Source organism: Pseudonaja textilis, chromosome 3, assembly GCF_049901715.1.
Source record: "Pseudonaja textilis isolate UNSWEBS1 chromosome 3, rPseTex1.2, whole genome shotgun sequence".
NCBI lineage: Eukaryota > Metazoa > Chordata > Lepidosauria > Squamata > Elapidae > Pseudonaja > Pseudonaja textilis.
In genome coordinates this window covers 3,955,572-3,973,871 of record NC_141992.1, presented here as the reverse complement: position 1 = coordinate 3,973,871, position 18,300 = coordinate 3,955,572, and the positions used below count along the sequence as shown (strand labels likewise).

At 44.2% G+C, this 18,300-nt stretch overlaps 1 protein-coding gene across 1 annotated transcript in view; it reads right to left on the bottom strand.

Moving 5' to 3' along the window:
• Positions 1 to 2,810: 2,810 nt before the first annotated feature.
• RSPO4 (R-spondin 4) overlaps positions 2,811 to 18,300 on the bottom strand; it is a 45,562-nt gene continuing 30,072 nt past the window's right edge. The window contains exons 2-5 of the mRNA XM_026721273.2: positions 15,053 to 15,241; positions 8,817 to 8,960; positions 6,267 to 6,452; positions 2,811 to 3,482 (exon numbers count right to left, since the gene is read on the bottom strand). Coding sequence (XP_026577058.2) covers positions 3,400 to 3,482; positions 6,267 to 6,452; positions 8,817 to 8,960; positions 15,053 to 15,241 — 602 coding nt within the window. The 3' untranslated portion in view covers positions 2,811 to 3,399. The remainder of the gene's footprint in view (positions 3,483 to 6,266; positions 6,453 to 8,816; positions 8,961 to 15,052; positions 15,242 to 18,300) is intronic.

Here is an 18,300-nt window from a genome sequence, read left to right as displayed (position 1 = left end):
ACAAGCTTGATGGGGGAAGGGGGGGTGTAGATTTACATTTTTTTAGTAAATACCTGCAGACATACCCTCTCAGCACGATTGTTTTGATGAGAATAATTTGAACCGAAAGTCTGCAAGAATTCTACCCAGCAAAGCATTAGTCTAACGCTAGAGGGGCAGTCCTCGACTTGTAACCAAAATGGGGAGCCGAATTTCCATCGCTAAGCAAGGTGGTGCTTTAAGTAATTCGTTGCTGAATTTCACGATCCCTTTCTGCCCTGGTTGTTGAGCGAATCACACGGTCCTTAAGTGAATCTGGCTTTTCTCACTGACTTCGCTTGTGGCAGAAAGTTCACCAACAGTGACGCATTTGTGCCGCTTGCCAAGGGCTGAAATTGTGACCATTTCATGCTGAGGATGCTTAATGGTCATAACTGCGAGGACCAGTCAAAGGATTCTTTTTTTTTTTTTCTTCTCTCGTTGCCGTTGTGACTTTGGATGGTCAGTAAACCCATGGTTGTAAGTCGAGGATTGGCTGGGCAACCCTCACAACCATGGGTTCGTTTCTAAATTTAGCATTTTGGAACACTAGATCATAACAGATCATCAGAGTTGGAAGGGACCTGGTAGGTCATCTAGTCCAACCCCACCCCCCACCCCAGCAGGAGACCCTACCCCATTTCTGACAAAGGGTAGTCTAATCTCTTCTTGAAAGTTTCCAGGGATGAAGCTCCCACAATTTCTGTTCCAGGGGTTGATTGTTCTCACTGTCAGAAAATTTATCCTTACTTACAGGTTGAATCTCTCCTTGATAACAGAATAATAGAATTGGAAGGGACTTTGGAGGTCATCTAGTCCAACCCCCTGCCCAAGCAGGAGACCCTACACCATTTCTGACAGAGGGGAGTCCAGTCTCTTCTTGAAAGCATCCAGGGTTGAAGCTCCCACAACTTCCAAAGGAAACTTCTGTTCCATGGTTCTCACTGTCCGAAAGTTTCTCCTTATTTCCAGGTTGAATCTCTCCCTGATTCCATCCATTATTTCTTAGCTGACCTTCAGGTGCTTTGGAAAATAGCTTGACCCCCTTCCTCCTCTCTGGGGCAGCCCCTCAAATATTGGAAGATGCTCTCCTGTCTCCCCTGGTCCTTCTCTTCACTAAACTAGCGAAACCCAGTTCCTGCAAACTGTTCGTTGTATGTTTTAGCCTCCAGTCCCTTAATCCTCTTTGTAGTGGTAATGCAGTGTTTTATACAGAATACAGATTAACAGAGTTGGAAGGGACCTTGTAGATCATCTAGTCCAACCCCCTGCCCAAGCAGGAGACCCTACACCATTTCTGACAGATGGGAGTCCAGTCTCCTCTGGAAAGCCTCCAGCGATGAAGCTCCCACAACTTCTGAGGGCAACTTCTGTTCCATGGGTTGATTGTTCTCACTATCAGAAAATTCCTCCTTATTTCCAGGTTGAATCTCTCTCCTTGTTCAGTTTCCATCCATTATTATTCCTGGCCTTCAAAGGTGCTTTGGAGAATAGATTGACCCCTTCCTTTCTGTGGCAGCCCCTGAAATATTGGAACACTAAAGATTAAAACTCTGGAAATGTAAATAACAAAGGGTCATATCTGAGTCCTTTGTCACACATGCAGCCTCCCCCACGCCCCCAACTTCTCCTGTTTTGTCCTAGTGTTTCTTGCACCAACGTGTGAAAAGCAGTGCACAAATACATCCGTGCCAAAGGTTGGGGAGAGTTGTACACTTGAAAGATAAAACAACAGAATGACAGAGCTGCGAGGGACCTTGGAGGTCTTCTAGCCTGACCCCCGTGCTCAAGCATGGGGCCTCCCATTTCAGACAAGTGTTTGTCCAATCTCTTCTTGAAAAAACCTCCATTAATGGAGCACCCACAAGAAGCAGTTCCACTGGTTAATTGTCCTCAGTGTGAGGAAGTTTCTCCATAATTCCTGGTTGCTTCTCTTCTTCAATTAGTTTCCACCCGTTGCTTCTTGTCCTGTATTCAGGGGCTTTGGAAAATAAATTTATCCCCTCCTCTTTGGGGTAGCCCTTCAAATACTGGATTACTGGTATCATGTCCTTTTTTTCTCTAGACTAGCCATACCCAATTCCTGCAATTCCCGTTTTTCATGGGTTGCAACCTCCACGAACCTGGGATGGCTCGAAAACTATTGAATCGTTAGAGTTAGGCTTGAGCTGGTGGCAAATGCTACGTTGCTCCAAGCGTTTCGTTCTCCCTTTTAAGGCTGGACCAAGATGGCCCATCCTCACTGTGGCCAATTGCAAGTTTTGCTGGAGGAACACGGACAAAAAATCCGGTTGATGGGAAACGCAGCGTGGTCAAGAAAGCAGAAAGGATAAACACGTTTGATCGACAAGGATGGGCAGACAGTCCAGTGGAAGTCAGAAACTATAGCTGGGGTTCTAGAAAAAGAAAGGATACTGCTTATTTTTCTGGAGGTGATAGAACACTGTAGGCCTGTCTGCTGAAAGTGTTTTTTTTGTCTAAGCTGATCCTACAAATTTGTCAATTAAAAGAAAGCCCAATCCTCAGCCAGTTCAGTTTTCTTCAACAGGGAACCAATTTCTGCTGAGTTGTCCTTGTCTGAAGTCTACTTTGCGTCTAGGGATGGCGGCAGAGTTTGCTTTGCTTCTATCTTGGGAAGAAAACATGGTTTGTCTCCTCCACGGGGAAGCGTAGGTTGGTTGCCCCTGACCACAATCATCTCAACCTCTTGGGTGTGAGAGAAATGGGGACAACACCTCTAAATCCCAGTTTGGTTTTTTCCTTAGTCTTAAACTCACGTTCGTTCCTAGAATGAGTAACACTGAGGAAGATTCAGGAAAACACTTCTAAGGGGTAGCGGGTAGAGGAAGAACCAGGAGAAAGCTAGATGAGAACTTGAGTTCCCTCCAAAACTCCATCTCTTGGGGGTCGTTAGAGAGGACTCGGTGCGGTCTTCAGCTCTTCTGAACGGTCCATCATCCCCCTCTTCCATAGCAGGTCGAACCGCAAGAGTTAGTCCCTTCTCACTTGGGTTCTTGGATGGTTTCCTCCGGTGTTACGGTTCTGGTTTTCGTCAAATCAAAGGTGCTGAGACGGAGAGGTGAAAGGTAGGAAGACGACGCTCCAGACATCAATATGGTTAGAGAGGACATGGACTCTTCCATCTTCCATCTTCTGTTGTTTAACCACACCGGAGAGAAGGTCAAGAGGCAACCATCGTGGTGGAGAAAGGTGAAGGGGGCAAACCGAGGAACTGAAGAGCGGGATCTTTAAAAGGCAGAAAGAAAGAGAGAGAAAAACCATCCTGTTTGTTTTTAATTCGGCCCGTGATGGAGTTCCTTGATGGACTTGGTTGGGTGCTGTTCACCACCTCCAGGGCAAACCCACCCGCTCGGGCGCTCCTTAGGCAACCTTAAACGCCTCTATTTTCTTCTTCCTCCTCTGCTCCATTCCCTTCTTGTTCCTCTTCATCTTTTCATTCTTCTCTGCAAGACAACAAGCAAAAGACGCGGAGTCAGGCTACTTCCTTACTGAAGCGTGAAATCTTTGGCCAGGGCAGCAGCCCCGTTGGCTATTAACGAGCAGAACGTTTTTCTCCCTCGGCCAAAAAGAACCACCCCACACACACACACACACACGCACATCTGGTTTTCAACTCTCCTTTCAACACCAGCCGACTGGATGGTTGGTTTTTGTTGTTGTTGGTGTTGTCTTGTTCCAGAATATTGTCAAGGGGAGGGACTGAGAGGAGATGAAAGTTTGCTCGGCTTGAGAAAATTTTTGCAAAACCAGCTTGATGGCTTCTGAAATTTTCTGTCTATCATCTCCCTCTCTCTCTCTGTAGTCGAAGTGCTATTGCTATTTATTTATGTCTTATCTCTCTGTCTCTCTGTCTATCTTCTATCTGTCTGTCTGTTTGTCTAGATAGATAGACAGACAGACAGACAGACAGACAGATAGATAGACGGATAGGTAGCAGACAGACAGACAGACAGGTAAGTAGATAAGATAGGTAGGTAGGTAGGTAAATAATAGATAGATAGATAGATAGATAGATAGATAGATAGATAGATAGATAGATAGATAGATGAGTAGATAGATAGATAGATAGATAGATGGTAAGTAGATAAGTAGGTAGGTAGGTAGGTAAATAGATGATAGATAGATAGATAGATAGATAGATAGATAGATAGATAGATAGATGGTAGGTAGATAGATAATAGATAGGTGGTAAGTAGATAAGTAGGTAGGTAGGTAGGTAAATAGATGATAGGTAGGTAGGTAGGTAGATAGATATAGATAGGTAGGTAGGTAAGTAGATAGATAGGTAGGTAGGTAAATAGATGATAGATAGATAGATAGATAGATAGATAGATAGATAGATGATAGGTAGGTAGAGAGATAGGTAGGTAAGTAGATAAGTAGGTAGGTAGGTAAATAGATAAGTAGGTAGATAGATAATAGATAGGTAAGTAGATAAGTAGATGATAGGTAGGTAGATAGATAGATAGTAGGTAGGTAGGTAGATAGATAGATAGATAGATAGATAGATAGATAGATAGATAGGTAGGTAGATAGATAGATAGATAGATAGATAGATAGATAGATAGATAGATATCATCTATATCTCTCCATCCATCCATCCACTCACCCATCCATCCAAGTTGACTCAGCCTTCCCTCCTCTGAGGTGGGTAAAATGAGGACCCAGATGGTTGGGGACAAGAGGCTGACTCTGTAAACTGCTTAGAGAGGACTGGAAAGCACTATGAAGCGGTATATAATGCTAATGCTATTTATTTATCTATGTCTTACCTCTCTATCTTATCATTCAGTCTCTCACTGTTTCTCTCTCTCTCTCTCTCTCCCTCCCCATGCCTGCCTGTCTAGTATTTCTTCCTGTCTGTCTTTCTGTCACTCACTCACTCACTCACTCACTCACTCACTCACTCACTCTATCATTTATCATCTTATGTATCTGTCTGTCTGTCTGTCTGAATGCAGCATGGCAGGCCAACTCTGCCCACTGCCAGGAAGTTCGATCCTGACCAGCTCAAGGTGGACTCAGCCTTCCGTCCTTCCGAGGTGGCTAAAACGAGGACCCAGATGGTTGGGGGCAAGAGGCTGACTCTGTAAACTGCTTAGAGGGGGGCTGTGAAGTTCTGTGAAGTGGTCTATAAGTCTAAGCGCTACTACTAAGTGCTAACAAAAGTGGCAAAATGGGGCCAAACCTGACTTCATAAATGTCTCACTTGGCCACAGGGATTTTGAGCTCAGTTGTGGTCATAAGGCGAGGACTAGGCTGTAGGGTAGTCCTTACCTGGCTAGATTTCCAGTCTGGTCTACCTGGTAAGGCTGAGAAGACCATAGGATCTTTTGTTAAGGACAGCCTAGGGTGGGATTCTACCGGTTCACACCGGTTCTATAGAACCGGTTGTTATGATTCTGCCCAGTTCGGAGAAGCGGCAAATCATACCCCTGGCTGGCCCCACCCCTTCTTATTGCACATGTGCAACATGGCACGCATGCCCAACATCACTGACTGCGTTCTTCCCCACCCAGTCACTCCTTAAGGCAGGGGTCCCCAACCACCGGGCCGCGGACCGGTACCAATCTGTGGAACATTTCCTACCGGGGCGCCAGTTTGCTGGGTGCCGCCATCTTGTTTGATGAGAAAGTGCTTCCGGGTGAGCTTTTCTGGTTGGAAAACGGCATTTGGGTCCTGAAGGAATCCTCGCGCCTTAGTTTCATCGAGGGGGGGGGGCTTCGAACGAAACTAAGGCGCGAGGATTCTTTCAGCACCCAAGGCAAGGCGAGCCGTCCCATCAACAAAGGTATAAAGGAGGAGTTGAAGGTGGCGGGGAGAAGTGGGGGATGGCTGGCTGGCCGGTCGCTCGGCTCGCCTTGCCTTGTCATGCGTGCTGATGCCGGTCCCGGGCCGCGGATCATTTTATGATGCCGGTACCAGGCCGTGGCACAAAAAAGGTTGGGGGCCACTGCCTTAAGGTACTAAGGTGCTGCATACTCCTCTTACACTCCAGTTTTTACTTTCCTAAGCCCCAGGGAAGCCTTTGGGGAGCCAAAATGCCCCCCCGAGAAGCTTCCCTGAGGCCCAGAAGCCCCCCCCCCAAAATGGAAGGGGGTGCTGCAAAAAATGCCACGCCTACCCAGTCACGTGGCCACACCCACCTAGCCATGCCACCTAGCCACGCCCACAGTTGTTACAAAATGTGAATCTCACCCCTGCGTGGCCTGGTATCCCAATCTTACCTCCGGGACAATGTCTCTTCATCCGACAATTCCGGGACTCGGACAGCTCTGGACACAGAGCCGCCTCATCTTTCTCGCTCCAGAGGGTCTCCCGGACTCGGCTCTCTGAGCCCCATTTGTACCCACACATCCGCCCTTGCTTGGTGCAGGGGCTCCAACTGCTCCAGGGGGCTGCCTCACAGTTTTCTGGGGCGGCGGGGGGGAGAGGGAGAGATGGAAGAGAATGGTGAGACTCAACGAGGACTAGAATCTTGTCAGTTGCCATGCCGTGGGGTCCTTGGTGCTCTCTGAGCTTGGGTGTTTTCTTGCAGATGCTTCATGTATTAGGGTTTCCTGCCTAGGCAGGGGGTTGGACTAGAACAGGGGTCGCCAAGCTTTTGGACCTCAGGGACCACCAAACTCATTATTTTAAGTCCTGTGGACCAGAGACCCTGGGGAAATCCCCCCAAAAATTCTGCAGGAAAATCCCCCACCCCATTTTCCTACCGATCGATCGATCTTTATTTGGGATTGCAGGATGCCGTCTCCAGCTCCGTTCTCAGGGGAGAGAGAGAGAGAGAGAGACAGAGAGACTTTGGGCTTCATGCAAGGAAAGCAGCAGAAGCCGCGGAAGTCTTTCTTTCTCTCCCCCAAACTCCGCCAGAAATGAGTCTTTGCCGGCGCAGCCTCTTGGAGCAGGAGGCCTTGCAGGGTCCCAAAGACTCATTTCTGGCGGAGTTTGGGGGGAGAGAAAGAAAGACTTTGGCTGGTTTCCTTGCATGCAGCCAGAAGCAGAAGAAGAAAGAAGCGGAAAGAAGCAGCCCGGTGGCCAGGCCAGGTGAGTAGTGCAAGTTTCCCCCTTCCGCCCTTTCCCTCCACCCCTCACTACCTCGTGTTGTTTGCAATGCAAGTGACGCAAGCCTTGTGTTCCCACTCGGCCTGGATTAATTGCTTTGGGGGCGACCACCAAAATTTTCTCACAGACCTCCAGGGTCCCTTCCACCTCTGTTTATTCTATTCTATTCTATTCTATTCTATTCTACTCTATTCTTTTCTACTCTATTCTATTCTTATTTCTATATTCTAGTCTATTCTAATTTCTATAACCTATTCTATTCTATTTTCTATTCTATTCTCCTCCACTCTATTCTATTCTGATTTCTATATTCTATTCTAATTTCTATAACCTATTCTATTCTATTTTCTATTCTAGTCTATTCTAATTTCTATCTTCTATCCTATTCTATTCTATTCTACTCTGTTCTATTCTTATTTCTATATTCTAGTCTATTCTAATTTCTATAACCTATTCTATTCTATTTTCTATTCTATTCTATTCTATTCTATTCTACTCCACTCTATTCTATTCTGATTTCTATATTCTATTCTATTCTAATTTCTATAACCTATTCTATTCTATTTTCTATTCTATTCTACTCTACTCTAATTTATATTCTATTCTGTTCTGTTCTATTCTATTCTATTCTATTCTATTCTATTCTATTCTATTCTATTCTATTCTATTCCTATTCCTATTCCTATTCCTATTCCTATTCCTATTCCTATTCCCTATTCTATTCCATTCCATTCCATTCCACTCCATCCCATCCCATTAAAACAAATTTAGCAGGTTATGACCAAAATAGGGAACATCATCAGGGCTAGAAGGGAGAAGGATTTGTGGAGAGAGGGAGGAGGACTGTGGATTCTTGGTGCTTTCTAAGCTGGGTTGTTTTCTTACCGACATTTCATGATCCAACTAGGTGACCCAACTACATCACCATCTGTGTTTGAAAGGAATGGGGTTTGCAGAATGAAATTTAAGGAAGAGAAGGGGGGAAGGAGGAGGAGGAAGAGGAGGAGGAGGAGGGGGAGTGTAGGGGCCTTGGTACTGTCTGAGTTTGATGGTTTTCTTGCAGACGTTTCATGACCATACTAGGGAACATTATCAGTGCTAGCAGGGAGTGGGGCTCTTGGAAAGGAGGAGGAGAAAAGGGGAGAAGGGAGGAGGAAGGAGAAAGGAGGACGACTGTGGATTCTTGGTGCACTCTGAGCTTGCGTGTTTTCTTTCAGACATTTCTTTACCCAAACTAGGTAACATCATCAACGCGAGAAGGGAGTGGGGTGTGAGGAGGAGGAGGAGCAGCAGGAAGAGGAGGAGGAGGAGGAGGAGGAGGAGGAGGAGGAGGAGGAGGACTGTGGGGCCCGTAGGGCTCTCTGATCTTGGTGGTCTACTTGCTCACACTAGGTAACACGAGTCATGAAACGTCCGCAAGAAAACCGCCAATCTCAGAGAGCACCGAGGACCCCACGGTTCGATTCCCGAGCCCCCGATATTCTCTTCGACCAATTGCCAAGCTCCTCGTCCGTCTAGCCCAGCTCTGAGCTGATCCTGGGTGGTAGTGAGTCCCTAGGTGGGCAAAGGATGCAAGCCAAGCCCTCTCTGGGCCTCAGTTCAGCTTGTGGCGCAGTCGGTTCAACGTTGCTTTTGCACCCGATTGTTCAGGATCCTCCCTCCAGGATGAGGTGGGGAAGTAGGTGGGGCTACTCCCTCCTGCAGCCTGGCCTTACCTTGGCATTCCCGGGTGCTGTGCCAGGCCATGGTGTCAGGAGGACAGGTGCTTAAGCATTTCCCTTTGTGCAGGTAGAAGCGCTCTTGGCATCGCATGCAAAAGTCTTTGCTGAAACAGCTCTCGCAGTTGGGCGACCGGCATTCTAAAAAACAGAGAGGTTTCGTGTTAGAAAAAGCCACCTTTAAACTCAGTCTAATTCCTGGCACGCCCATACCGCTAGTCCTCAGCGTACGACCGTAATGGAGTCTGTCTATCAGAGAGAGCCAGTTTGCTCTAGTCCAGGGGTAGGATTCAGCCGGTTTGGCCCGGTTCGTGAGAACCGGATATTAACGTTTACAATGTGGTTCGCCAAAATGGTAGTTGAACTGACTGGCTGGCTACGCCCACCCTGCCTCTCCCCTCCCCTTCCCAGGAGTCTCCACGCGGCCCGTTTTAGATGCAGGTAAATGCAGGGTCCACACGGAGGCTCTGGGGGGGTTAAAAAAAACAGCCCCCCGGAAGTTCCAGAAGTCCGGAAACAGGAAATGTTTCCATTTCTGGAAAGCCTCCGGAGTCCGGGAGAGGCCCTTTCCACCTTCACAGAGGCCCGAGGGAAGCCTCAGGACTATGGGGAAGGTGAAAAATGAACAAACCGGAAGCTCCGGTAGGCCACGCCCACCCAGCAACTGGGCAGAGAACCAGTTGTTGGGATTTTTGACTCCCATCCCTGGTCTAATCTAGTGGTTAAGATACCAGGCGAGTAACCAGAGACGCTGACTTTGGTTGGATGACTTTGGGTCAAGCATTGGGGGACTGGGAGTCTAGTCCTGCCTTAGCTATCGAAGTTAGCTGAGTAACTTCGGGCCAATCACAAGATGATGGTGGTCTCTAGTTCCACCTTAGGTATGAAAGGTGGTTGGCTGGCTTTGGGCCAATCACCAAGAGAAGGTGAGTTCTAGTTCCACCTTTAGGCACAAAAACTGACCGGGTGAATTTGAGGTAATCATCAGGAAACTGGGAGTTCTAATCCTACCTTAGTTATGAAAGCCGTCTGGCTGCCTTTGGGCCAATTACCAGGAGACGGTGAGTTCTAGTCCCGCTTTAGGTACAAAAGCTAGTCGGGTGATCTTGAGCCAATCGCCAGGAGACTGGGAGTTCTAGTCCCGCTTTAGGTACAAAGGCTAGTCTGGTGATCTTGAGCCAATCGCCAGGAGACTGGGAGTTCTAGTCCCACTTTAGGTACAAAAGCTAGTCTGGTGATCTTGAGCCAATCGCCAGGAGACTGGGAGTTCTAGTCCCGCTTTAGGTACAAAAAGCTAGTCTGGTGATCTTGAGCCAATCGCCAGGAGACTGGGAGTTCTAGTCCCACTTTAGGTACAAAAGCTAGTCGGGTGATCTTGAGCCAATCGCCAGGAGACTGGGAGTTCTAGTCCTGCTTTAGGTACAAAAGCTAATCGGGTTATCTTGAGCCAATCGCCAGGAGACTGGGAGTTCTAGTCCCACTTTAGGTACAAAAGCTAGTCGGGTGATCTTGAGCCAATCGCCAGGAGACTGGGAGTTCTAGTCCTGCTTTAGGTACAAAAGCTAGTCGGGTGATCTTGAGCCAATCGCCAGGAGACTGGGAGTTCTGGTTCTGTCCTAGCTGCAAAAGTTTATCTCTGATCCATCCCGATCACAAGCGACAATAAAGCTTCTTTTATCTTACGTGTATATGTGTTTTTATCTTTTTTTTTTAAGGCAGTTCTTTTGCAAAAAAAAATCTGCCTAGTTTGCCTTTGTAATTTTTTTTTTCTTTGAAATTCCTATTTTAATTTCTTGAGTAAATGAAAACTAATCTAATAAAGAGGAGTGAGAACTGAGACCTTGGCAGTTGCCCCCAAATTGCACACATTCCTTCTACTGGTATGTTTCTATTTTGCTCACACCAGTGGTGGGATTCATAATTTCTTTTTTTATTTAACTACCGGTTCTCTGGGTGTGGCTTGGTGGGCGTGGTGCGCTTTGGTGGTTGTGGCTTGGTGGGCGTGGCAAAGGAAGGATACTGTAAAATCCACATTCCCTCCCCACTCCTTGGGGAAGGATACTGTCAACTCATAAGACATTTCTATGCTTGTTTTAGTAGTTGCCATGGAAAATAAACAGGTGGGGGAGAAGAGAAAGGAAATTTGGAAGAGCAGTGCAGCAGTTTGGAAGCAGAAGTACATTCCAACACTATATCTTTAAAATATTGTAACTAAAATACCAGAGCTTTTGCCCATGAATATATTCAATTGGAGAACGTGAATGATGACACCCGGTCCGTGAAGGTGCTCAATGGGAGAATCTGGTTTGTGAGACACCCAGGGGAGAAACAGGGTCCCAGGGGACTGGAAATGGAGGCCAGAGTTGGCTTCATACAGGGCAGGGCCAGGATGTCGCCTCTAATGGATCCTTTGAAGTTTTTTGAAGTTTGGCTCGAGAATCATGATTTCATTAGGGCGATTGCTGGAATCCTGACAGAAACTGCAAAATCTCCATTCCCTCCCCCTGGGATTCCAATTTCTTAACAACCCATTCTGTGGGTGTGGCCTAATTTGTGGGTGTGGCTTGGTGGTCATGTGACTGACTGGGCGTGGCTTGCTGACTGGGCCTGGCTTGGTGGTCATGTGACTGGCTGGGCATGGCTTGGATGTAAATATTATAAATATTTATATAAGTATTGAATTTTTTATTTAAAAAATAAACTTTTACCCAAAATCAGGCAAAGCAGGCAGGCAGATTGAGTTGCTCACAGAATCACAGATTCATTCAGGGATCTATCTATCTGCCATTGGCTAGCTCAGTCTGTCACATAAAATTTGCTTGCAAGCAAACTCGCAAAACTAACTCACAACACACCATGCATGTAAATATTGAATTTTTTATTTTAAAAAAGAGCAACTTTTACCCAAAATCAGGCAAAGCAGGCAGGCAGATTGAGTTGCTCACAGAATCACGGATTCATTCCGAGATCTATCTATCTGCCGTTGGCTATCTCAGTCTGTCACATAAAATTTGCTTGCAAGCAAAATTTGTTTGCAAAATTAACTCACAACACATCAGGTATGTAAATATTAATTTTTTTTATTAAAAAAAGAGCAACTTTTATCCAAAATCAGGCAAAGCAGGCAGGCAGATTGAGTTGCTCACAGAATCACAGATTCACTCAGAGATCTATCTTTCTGAAATCTGCTGCCTGAGTCTGCACTGAAAAATAGAAGCTTCGGTCCTAAGGAAGGTTCAGCTCTGCTTTTAGATTAGCTAGAAAGCAAGAAATTCACAATTTCCTGCTTTCTAGCTAATTTAAATCTCCTGGCAGAGCAGAACAGCTGATGGTCGGGGGGAAAAAAAAGGAAAAATAGCAACTTAGAAGGCAAGTTTGATGGCACGCATGCCAGGTAAGGAGTGGGCGGGGTGGAATGGGGCCAGCCAGTGGTGCGATTTGCCAGTTCTCTGGCAGGTAGAATCCCACCCCTGGTGAGAGTGCACTTTGCGTGTGTGTATGTGTGTGTGGTCCATTTCCTCAGCTGTGCCACGCAGACAACTGACAAGCGCTGCGCGCAGGTGCACAGCATTTCAAATTCCTCTTCTTTCCTGCTTTTTCAACCTCAGCTGTGCCGCGCAAAGCAGCGGAGGTTGAAAAAGCAGGAAATAAAGGACAGGTAAGAGCCCAGGCGGGTGGGTGGGCCAAACAGAGCAGCAGACACCGAAGCGGTTCGTTGTCTGCTGCTCTTCTTCCTGACTCTGTGGTTTCTTTCCCAAACCCCAAAAACTTTAACCTTAGACTTTCTACTATTGACCTCACCCCTTTCCTAAGAGGTCTGTAGGGGGTGTGCATAAGGGCACCAACGTGCCTACTGTCCCTGTCCTATTGTTTATTTTAGTTTTCTTATATGTATCTTATATATATTTCTTATATGTATTTCATGTATTCATAACTATGTTTACACTTATACTTGTTATCTAATAATCGCTTGACTAAATAAACAGAGATAGATAGATAGATAGATAGATAGATAGATAGATAGATAGATAGACAGATAGATAATAATGATGATGATATTGATAGATAGATGATAGATAGATAGATAGATAGATAGATAGATAGATAGATAGATAGATAGATAGATGTATTTCATGTATTCGTAACTATGTTTACACTTGTTATCTAATAATCGCTTGACTAAATAAACAGAGATAGATAGATAGATAGATAGATAGATAGATAGATAGATAGATAGATAGACAGACAGACAGACAGACATAGATAATAATGATGATGATAGATTGATAGTTAGATGATAGATAGATAGATAGATAGATAGATAGATAGATAGATAATGATGATAGATAGATATAGATAGATAGATAGATAGATAGATAGATAGATAGATAGATAGATAATGATGATAGATAGATAGATAGAAAGATAGATAGATAGATGTATTTCATGTATTCCTAACTATGTTTACACTTGTTATCTAATAATCGCTTGACTAAATAGAGATAGATAGATAGATAGATAGATAGATAGATAATAATGATGATGATATTGATAGATAGATGATAGATAGATAGATAGACAGATAGATAATAATAATAATGATGATGATATTGATAGATAGATGATAGATAGATAGATAGATAGATAGATAATAATAATAATAATAATAATAATAATAATAATGATGATGATGATGATAGATTGATAGATAGATGATAGATAGATTGATAGATAGATGATAGATAGATAGATAGATAGATGATAGATAGATAGATAGATAGATAGATAATAATAATAATAATAATAATAATGATGATGATGATGATGATAGATTGATAGATAGATAGATAGATAGATTGATAGATAGATAGATAGATAGATAGATAGATAGATGATAGATAGATAGATAGATAGATAGATAATAATAATAATAATAATAATAATAATAATGATGATGATAGATTGATAGATAGATGATAGATAGATTGATAGATAGATGATAGATAGATAGATAGATAGATGATAGATAAATAGATAGATAGATAGATAGATAGATAGATAGATAGATAATAATAATAATAATAATAATAATAATAATAATAATAATGATGATGATGATGATGATAGATTGATAGATAGATGATAGATAGATTGATAATAGATAAATAGATAGATAGATGATAGATAGATAGATAGATAGATAGATAGATAGATAATAATAATAATAATAATAATAATAATGATGATGATAGATAGATAGATAGATGATAGATAGATTGATAGATAGATAGATAGATAGATAGATAGATAGATAGATAGATAGATAGATAATAATAATAATAATAATAATGATGATGATGATGATATAGATTGATAGATAGATAGATAGATAGATGATAGATAGATAGATAGATAGATGATAGATAATATAATAATAATAATAATAATAATGATGATGATGATAGATTGATAGATAGATGATAGATAGATTGATAGATAGATGATAGATAGATAGATAGATAGATAGATAATAATAATAATAATAATAATAATAATAATAATAATAATGATGATGATGATGATGATAGATTGATAGATAGATGATAGATAGATAGATAGATAGATATAGATAAATAGATAGATAGATAGATAGATAGATAATAATAATAATAATAATAATAATAATAATAATAATAATGATGATGATGATGATAGATTGATAGATAGATAGATAGATTGATAGATAGATGATAGATAGATAGATAGATGATAGATAGATAGATAGATAGATAGATAGATAGATAGATAGATGACAGATAAAGCACCTGAGGTTGAAAAAGCAGGAAATAAAGGACAGGTAAGAGCCCAGGCGGGTGGGTGGGCCAAACAGAGCAGCAGACACCGAAGCGGGTTCGGTGTCTGCTGCTCTTCAGACCGTGCCGAACTGGTAGCATCCCAACCCTGCATCCCTCCCCACTAACCTGCTTTCCAGCTCCGTTCTCCTGTGCAGGGCAACCAAAGGAGACCCAGCCGATCAGCTGGGACTCAATAGGAGGCAGAGAAGAGGTGGGGTTGGCGGGGCCCAGTCAGAGGTGGGATTGGCCGGTTCTCCTAACCACTCAAAATTTCCGCTACCGGTTCTCCAGAACCGGTCAGAACCTGCTGGAATACCACCTCTGGCTCACACGCTCACAACTCTTGAGAATGTGTTTCCCGCAACGCTGGCTACCTACTGATGCATCGGTTGACTTCCAGGCTTCTCTGCCCGTAGTAGCCCAGTGGGCAGGCGTGGACACAGGCCCCGTACTGTCGGATCCCATCCCTCCAGATGAGGAGGAAGAGACGCTGCTGGCAGGAGACGCAGCCGTTGTCTTCGGAGCACATAACGCAACCGGTGCAGTTCTCAAACATGGTGGCACTCACTAAAAACACACACAAAATACATCAGAATAAGAGAATTGGAAGGGACCGTGGAGGTCATCTAGTCCAGCGGCCTCCAACCTTCTGGGGTTTTACAGAATACTTTACAGAATAACAGAAATGGGAGGGGCCTTGGACGTCATCTAATACCAGGAATACCAGTGCTAATACCACTCTATAAAGCCTTAGTAAGGCCACACCTAGAGTACTGCATCCAGTTTTGGTCACCACATTATAAAAAAGATGTTGAGACTCTAGAAAAAGTGCAGAGAAGAGCAACCAGGATGATGAGGGGACTGGAGGCTAAAATATATGATGAACGGTTGCAGGAACTGGGCTTGGCTAGTCTAGCGAAGAGAAGGACCAGGGGAGACAGGAGAGCATCTTCCAATATTTGAGGGGCTGCCCCAGAGAGGAGGAAGGGGGTCAAGCTATTTTCTAAAGCGCCTGCAGGCCAGACAATGAATAATGGATGGAAACTGAACAAGGAGAGATTTAACCTGGAAATAAGGAGAAACTTTCTGACAGTGAGAACAATCAACCAATGGAACAAAAGTTGCCTTCAGAAGTTGTGAGAACTTCATCACTGGAGGCTTTCAAGAAGAGACTGGATTGTCACGTGTCAGAAATGGTGTAGGGTGCTTGGATGGGGGGTTGGACTAGATGACCTAGAAGATCCCTTCCAGCTCTGTTAATCTGTTTCTATATCAATCATCACTTGAGACTTTCAAGAAGAGATTGGACTGCCATCGGTCAGAAATGGTGTAGGGTCTCCCGCTTGGGCGGGGGGTTGGACTAGATGACCTACAAGGTCCCTTCCAGCTCTGTTAATCTGTATCTATATCAATCATCAGTTGATCTGATGATCTGTTATCTGTTATCCTCTAGTGCAACCATTTGCTCAAGCAGGAAACCTTATATACCATTTCAGACAAATGGGCTGTCCAATCTCTTCTTGAAAACCTCCAGCGATAGAGCAGCCACAACTTCTGGTGGCAGGCAGTTCCACTGGCGAATTGTCTTCCCTTGTCGGAAAGTTTCTCCTTCATTCTGGTTGTTTCTCTCTTTGCTCATTTTAAATCTGGTTCACAGAACCAATCGTTGCAATGACTGTGGCTGGGCCCGCCCACCCTGCCCCTCCCCTCCCAGGAGTCTCAAGGTGGCCCATTTTGGATCCCAGGTAAGTGCAGTAAGTCCAGAAATGGGTCTATTTCCAACTTCTGGAGACCCTCTGGATCCCAGGGGAGGACATTTTTGACTTCCCAGAGGCCCAAGGGAAGCCTCAGGACTCTGGGGAAGATGAAAATGACCCCCCCCCCGTGGTGCAGGAGTCTGACTAGGCCACGCCCACCACGGGCCACACCCACCCAGCAACCAGGCAGAGAACCCGGCTGCTAAAATTTTTGCAACCCACCCTTGCACACTTGGGATGCGAATCTGGCCTCCTCCGTTGATTTTCCTAGTCCGAAGGTCTTTTTTATTTTTCCTTTTAGGAATAACACCAGAAGGATATAGGAAGGGTTTTTAATTTATCTAATAGTACATGCGTTGATGGTGGCTAGAATAATATATGCGCAATCCTGGAAGAAGGGAAGCAAGCCGCCCGAAACAGAGACCATAAGGAAAATTACGGCCTGTGCAGAATCGGACCTAGAATTTAAAAAAAAAAAAAAAAAACGAGGGGGTGTAGCTATTCCACCATTAAGCAGACATTGTCAAACACGGATACAGGGATGTTTGCACGTATCTAATGACCTTGTTTTAGCCAACTGCAAAATGTTTCAATATGATCACGAAACACTGACTGTTGTTACTTTCCATCCCAGGACACGTTAGCTCAGTATGATAACAACGGACCGGTCGCTCGCTGCGACAAGGGGGAAATCGGAGTATTACGAAACGTTGAATTAATTGTATCACTTGTTGCACAGAAGAAGGCAAAGTCGGAACCTAAGTAGCTATGAGGATCAGGATAATTAGCAAGCAACGTATCGAACAAGGGGATTGTAAACGGTGAAGTAAAATTTATACATATGTATAATAATTGTAATGCCAGAATGAATGCACTGTGATGTATTCTTATAATAAAAATAAAAATAAATAAATAAATAAAGGAGGAGGAGATCAGGTAACACACACAAACACACACACACGAACACACTGGGAACACTGCAACCATCATAAATATGAACCAAGAGGTCTGAATTTTGATCACGTGACCCTGGGGAATGACACACAATGGTCGTAAGCGTGAAACACGCACCTAAGTCACTTCCCCCACCCCCACCCCCGGTGGCTTAGCGATCATGCAAAGCTACAACAGACACACCCATACACTGTTATTTACAATTGCGGTCATAAGTCAAGGACTACCTGCATATAGTTTAACCTTGAGTTGCGCATAAATGCAGGTAGTTGTCAACTCATAAAAGATAAAAAGACCAACCTATGGCCTTTTTAGAGTTGCCAACAGCTTGCAAACCGAAAGTGCATTCCAGAAATATTTTCAAAGATAGTAACTAGGTGACTTAAGTTTCTGCTGTGCTAAAATCTAACTGGAGAGCCTGATTGATGCCTCTGGGCTATGGAGGTGTCCCATTGGAGAATAGGAATTACGATACTCCCAGGGGGTGGGGTGGGGGGGAAACCAGGGTCAAGGGTGATAAGGAATGAGGTGTCTCAGAGTCAGCTCCCCCAGGCAGTGCCGGCATGTTAACTCCCAATAAATCCTTTTGAAGTTTTAGAAGTTTGGCTCGAGACTCATGATTTAAATTGCGTGACTGTCGGAATCCTGACAGTAGTCCTCGACTTACCACAGTTCATTTAGTGACCATTCGAAGCTACAACAGTGCTGAAAAAAAAAGTGACGTAGGACCATTTTTTTTCACACTTACAACCACTGCAGCATCTCTGTGCTACATTCAGATGCTTGTCTCCAATTTATGAGGGTCGCAGTGTCGCTGGGGTCACGTGATCCCCTTTTGTGACCGTCCGACGAGCCAAGTCAAGGGGGGGAAGCTAGATTCACTTAACAACCAGGTTCACACTACAGTGATTCACA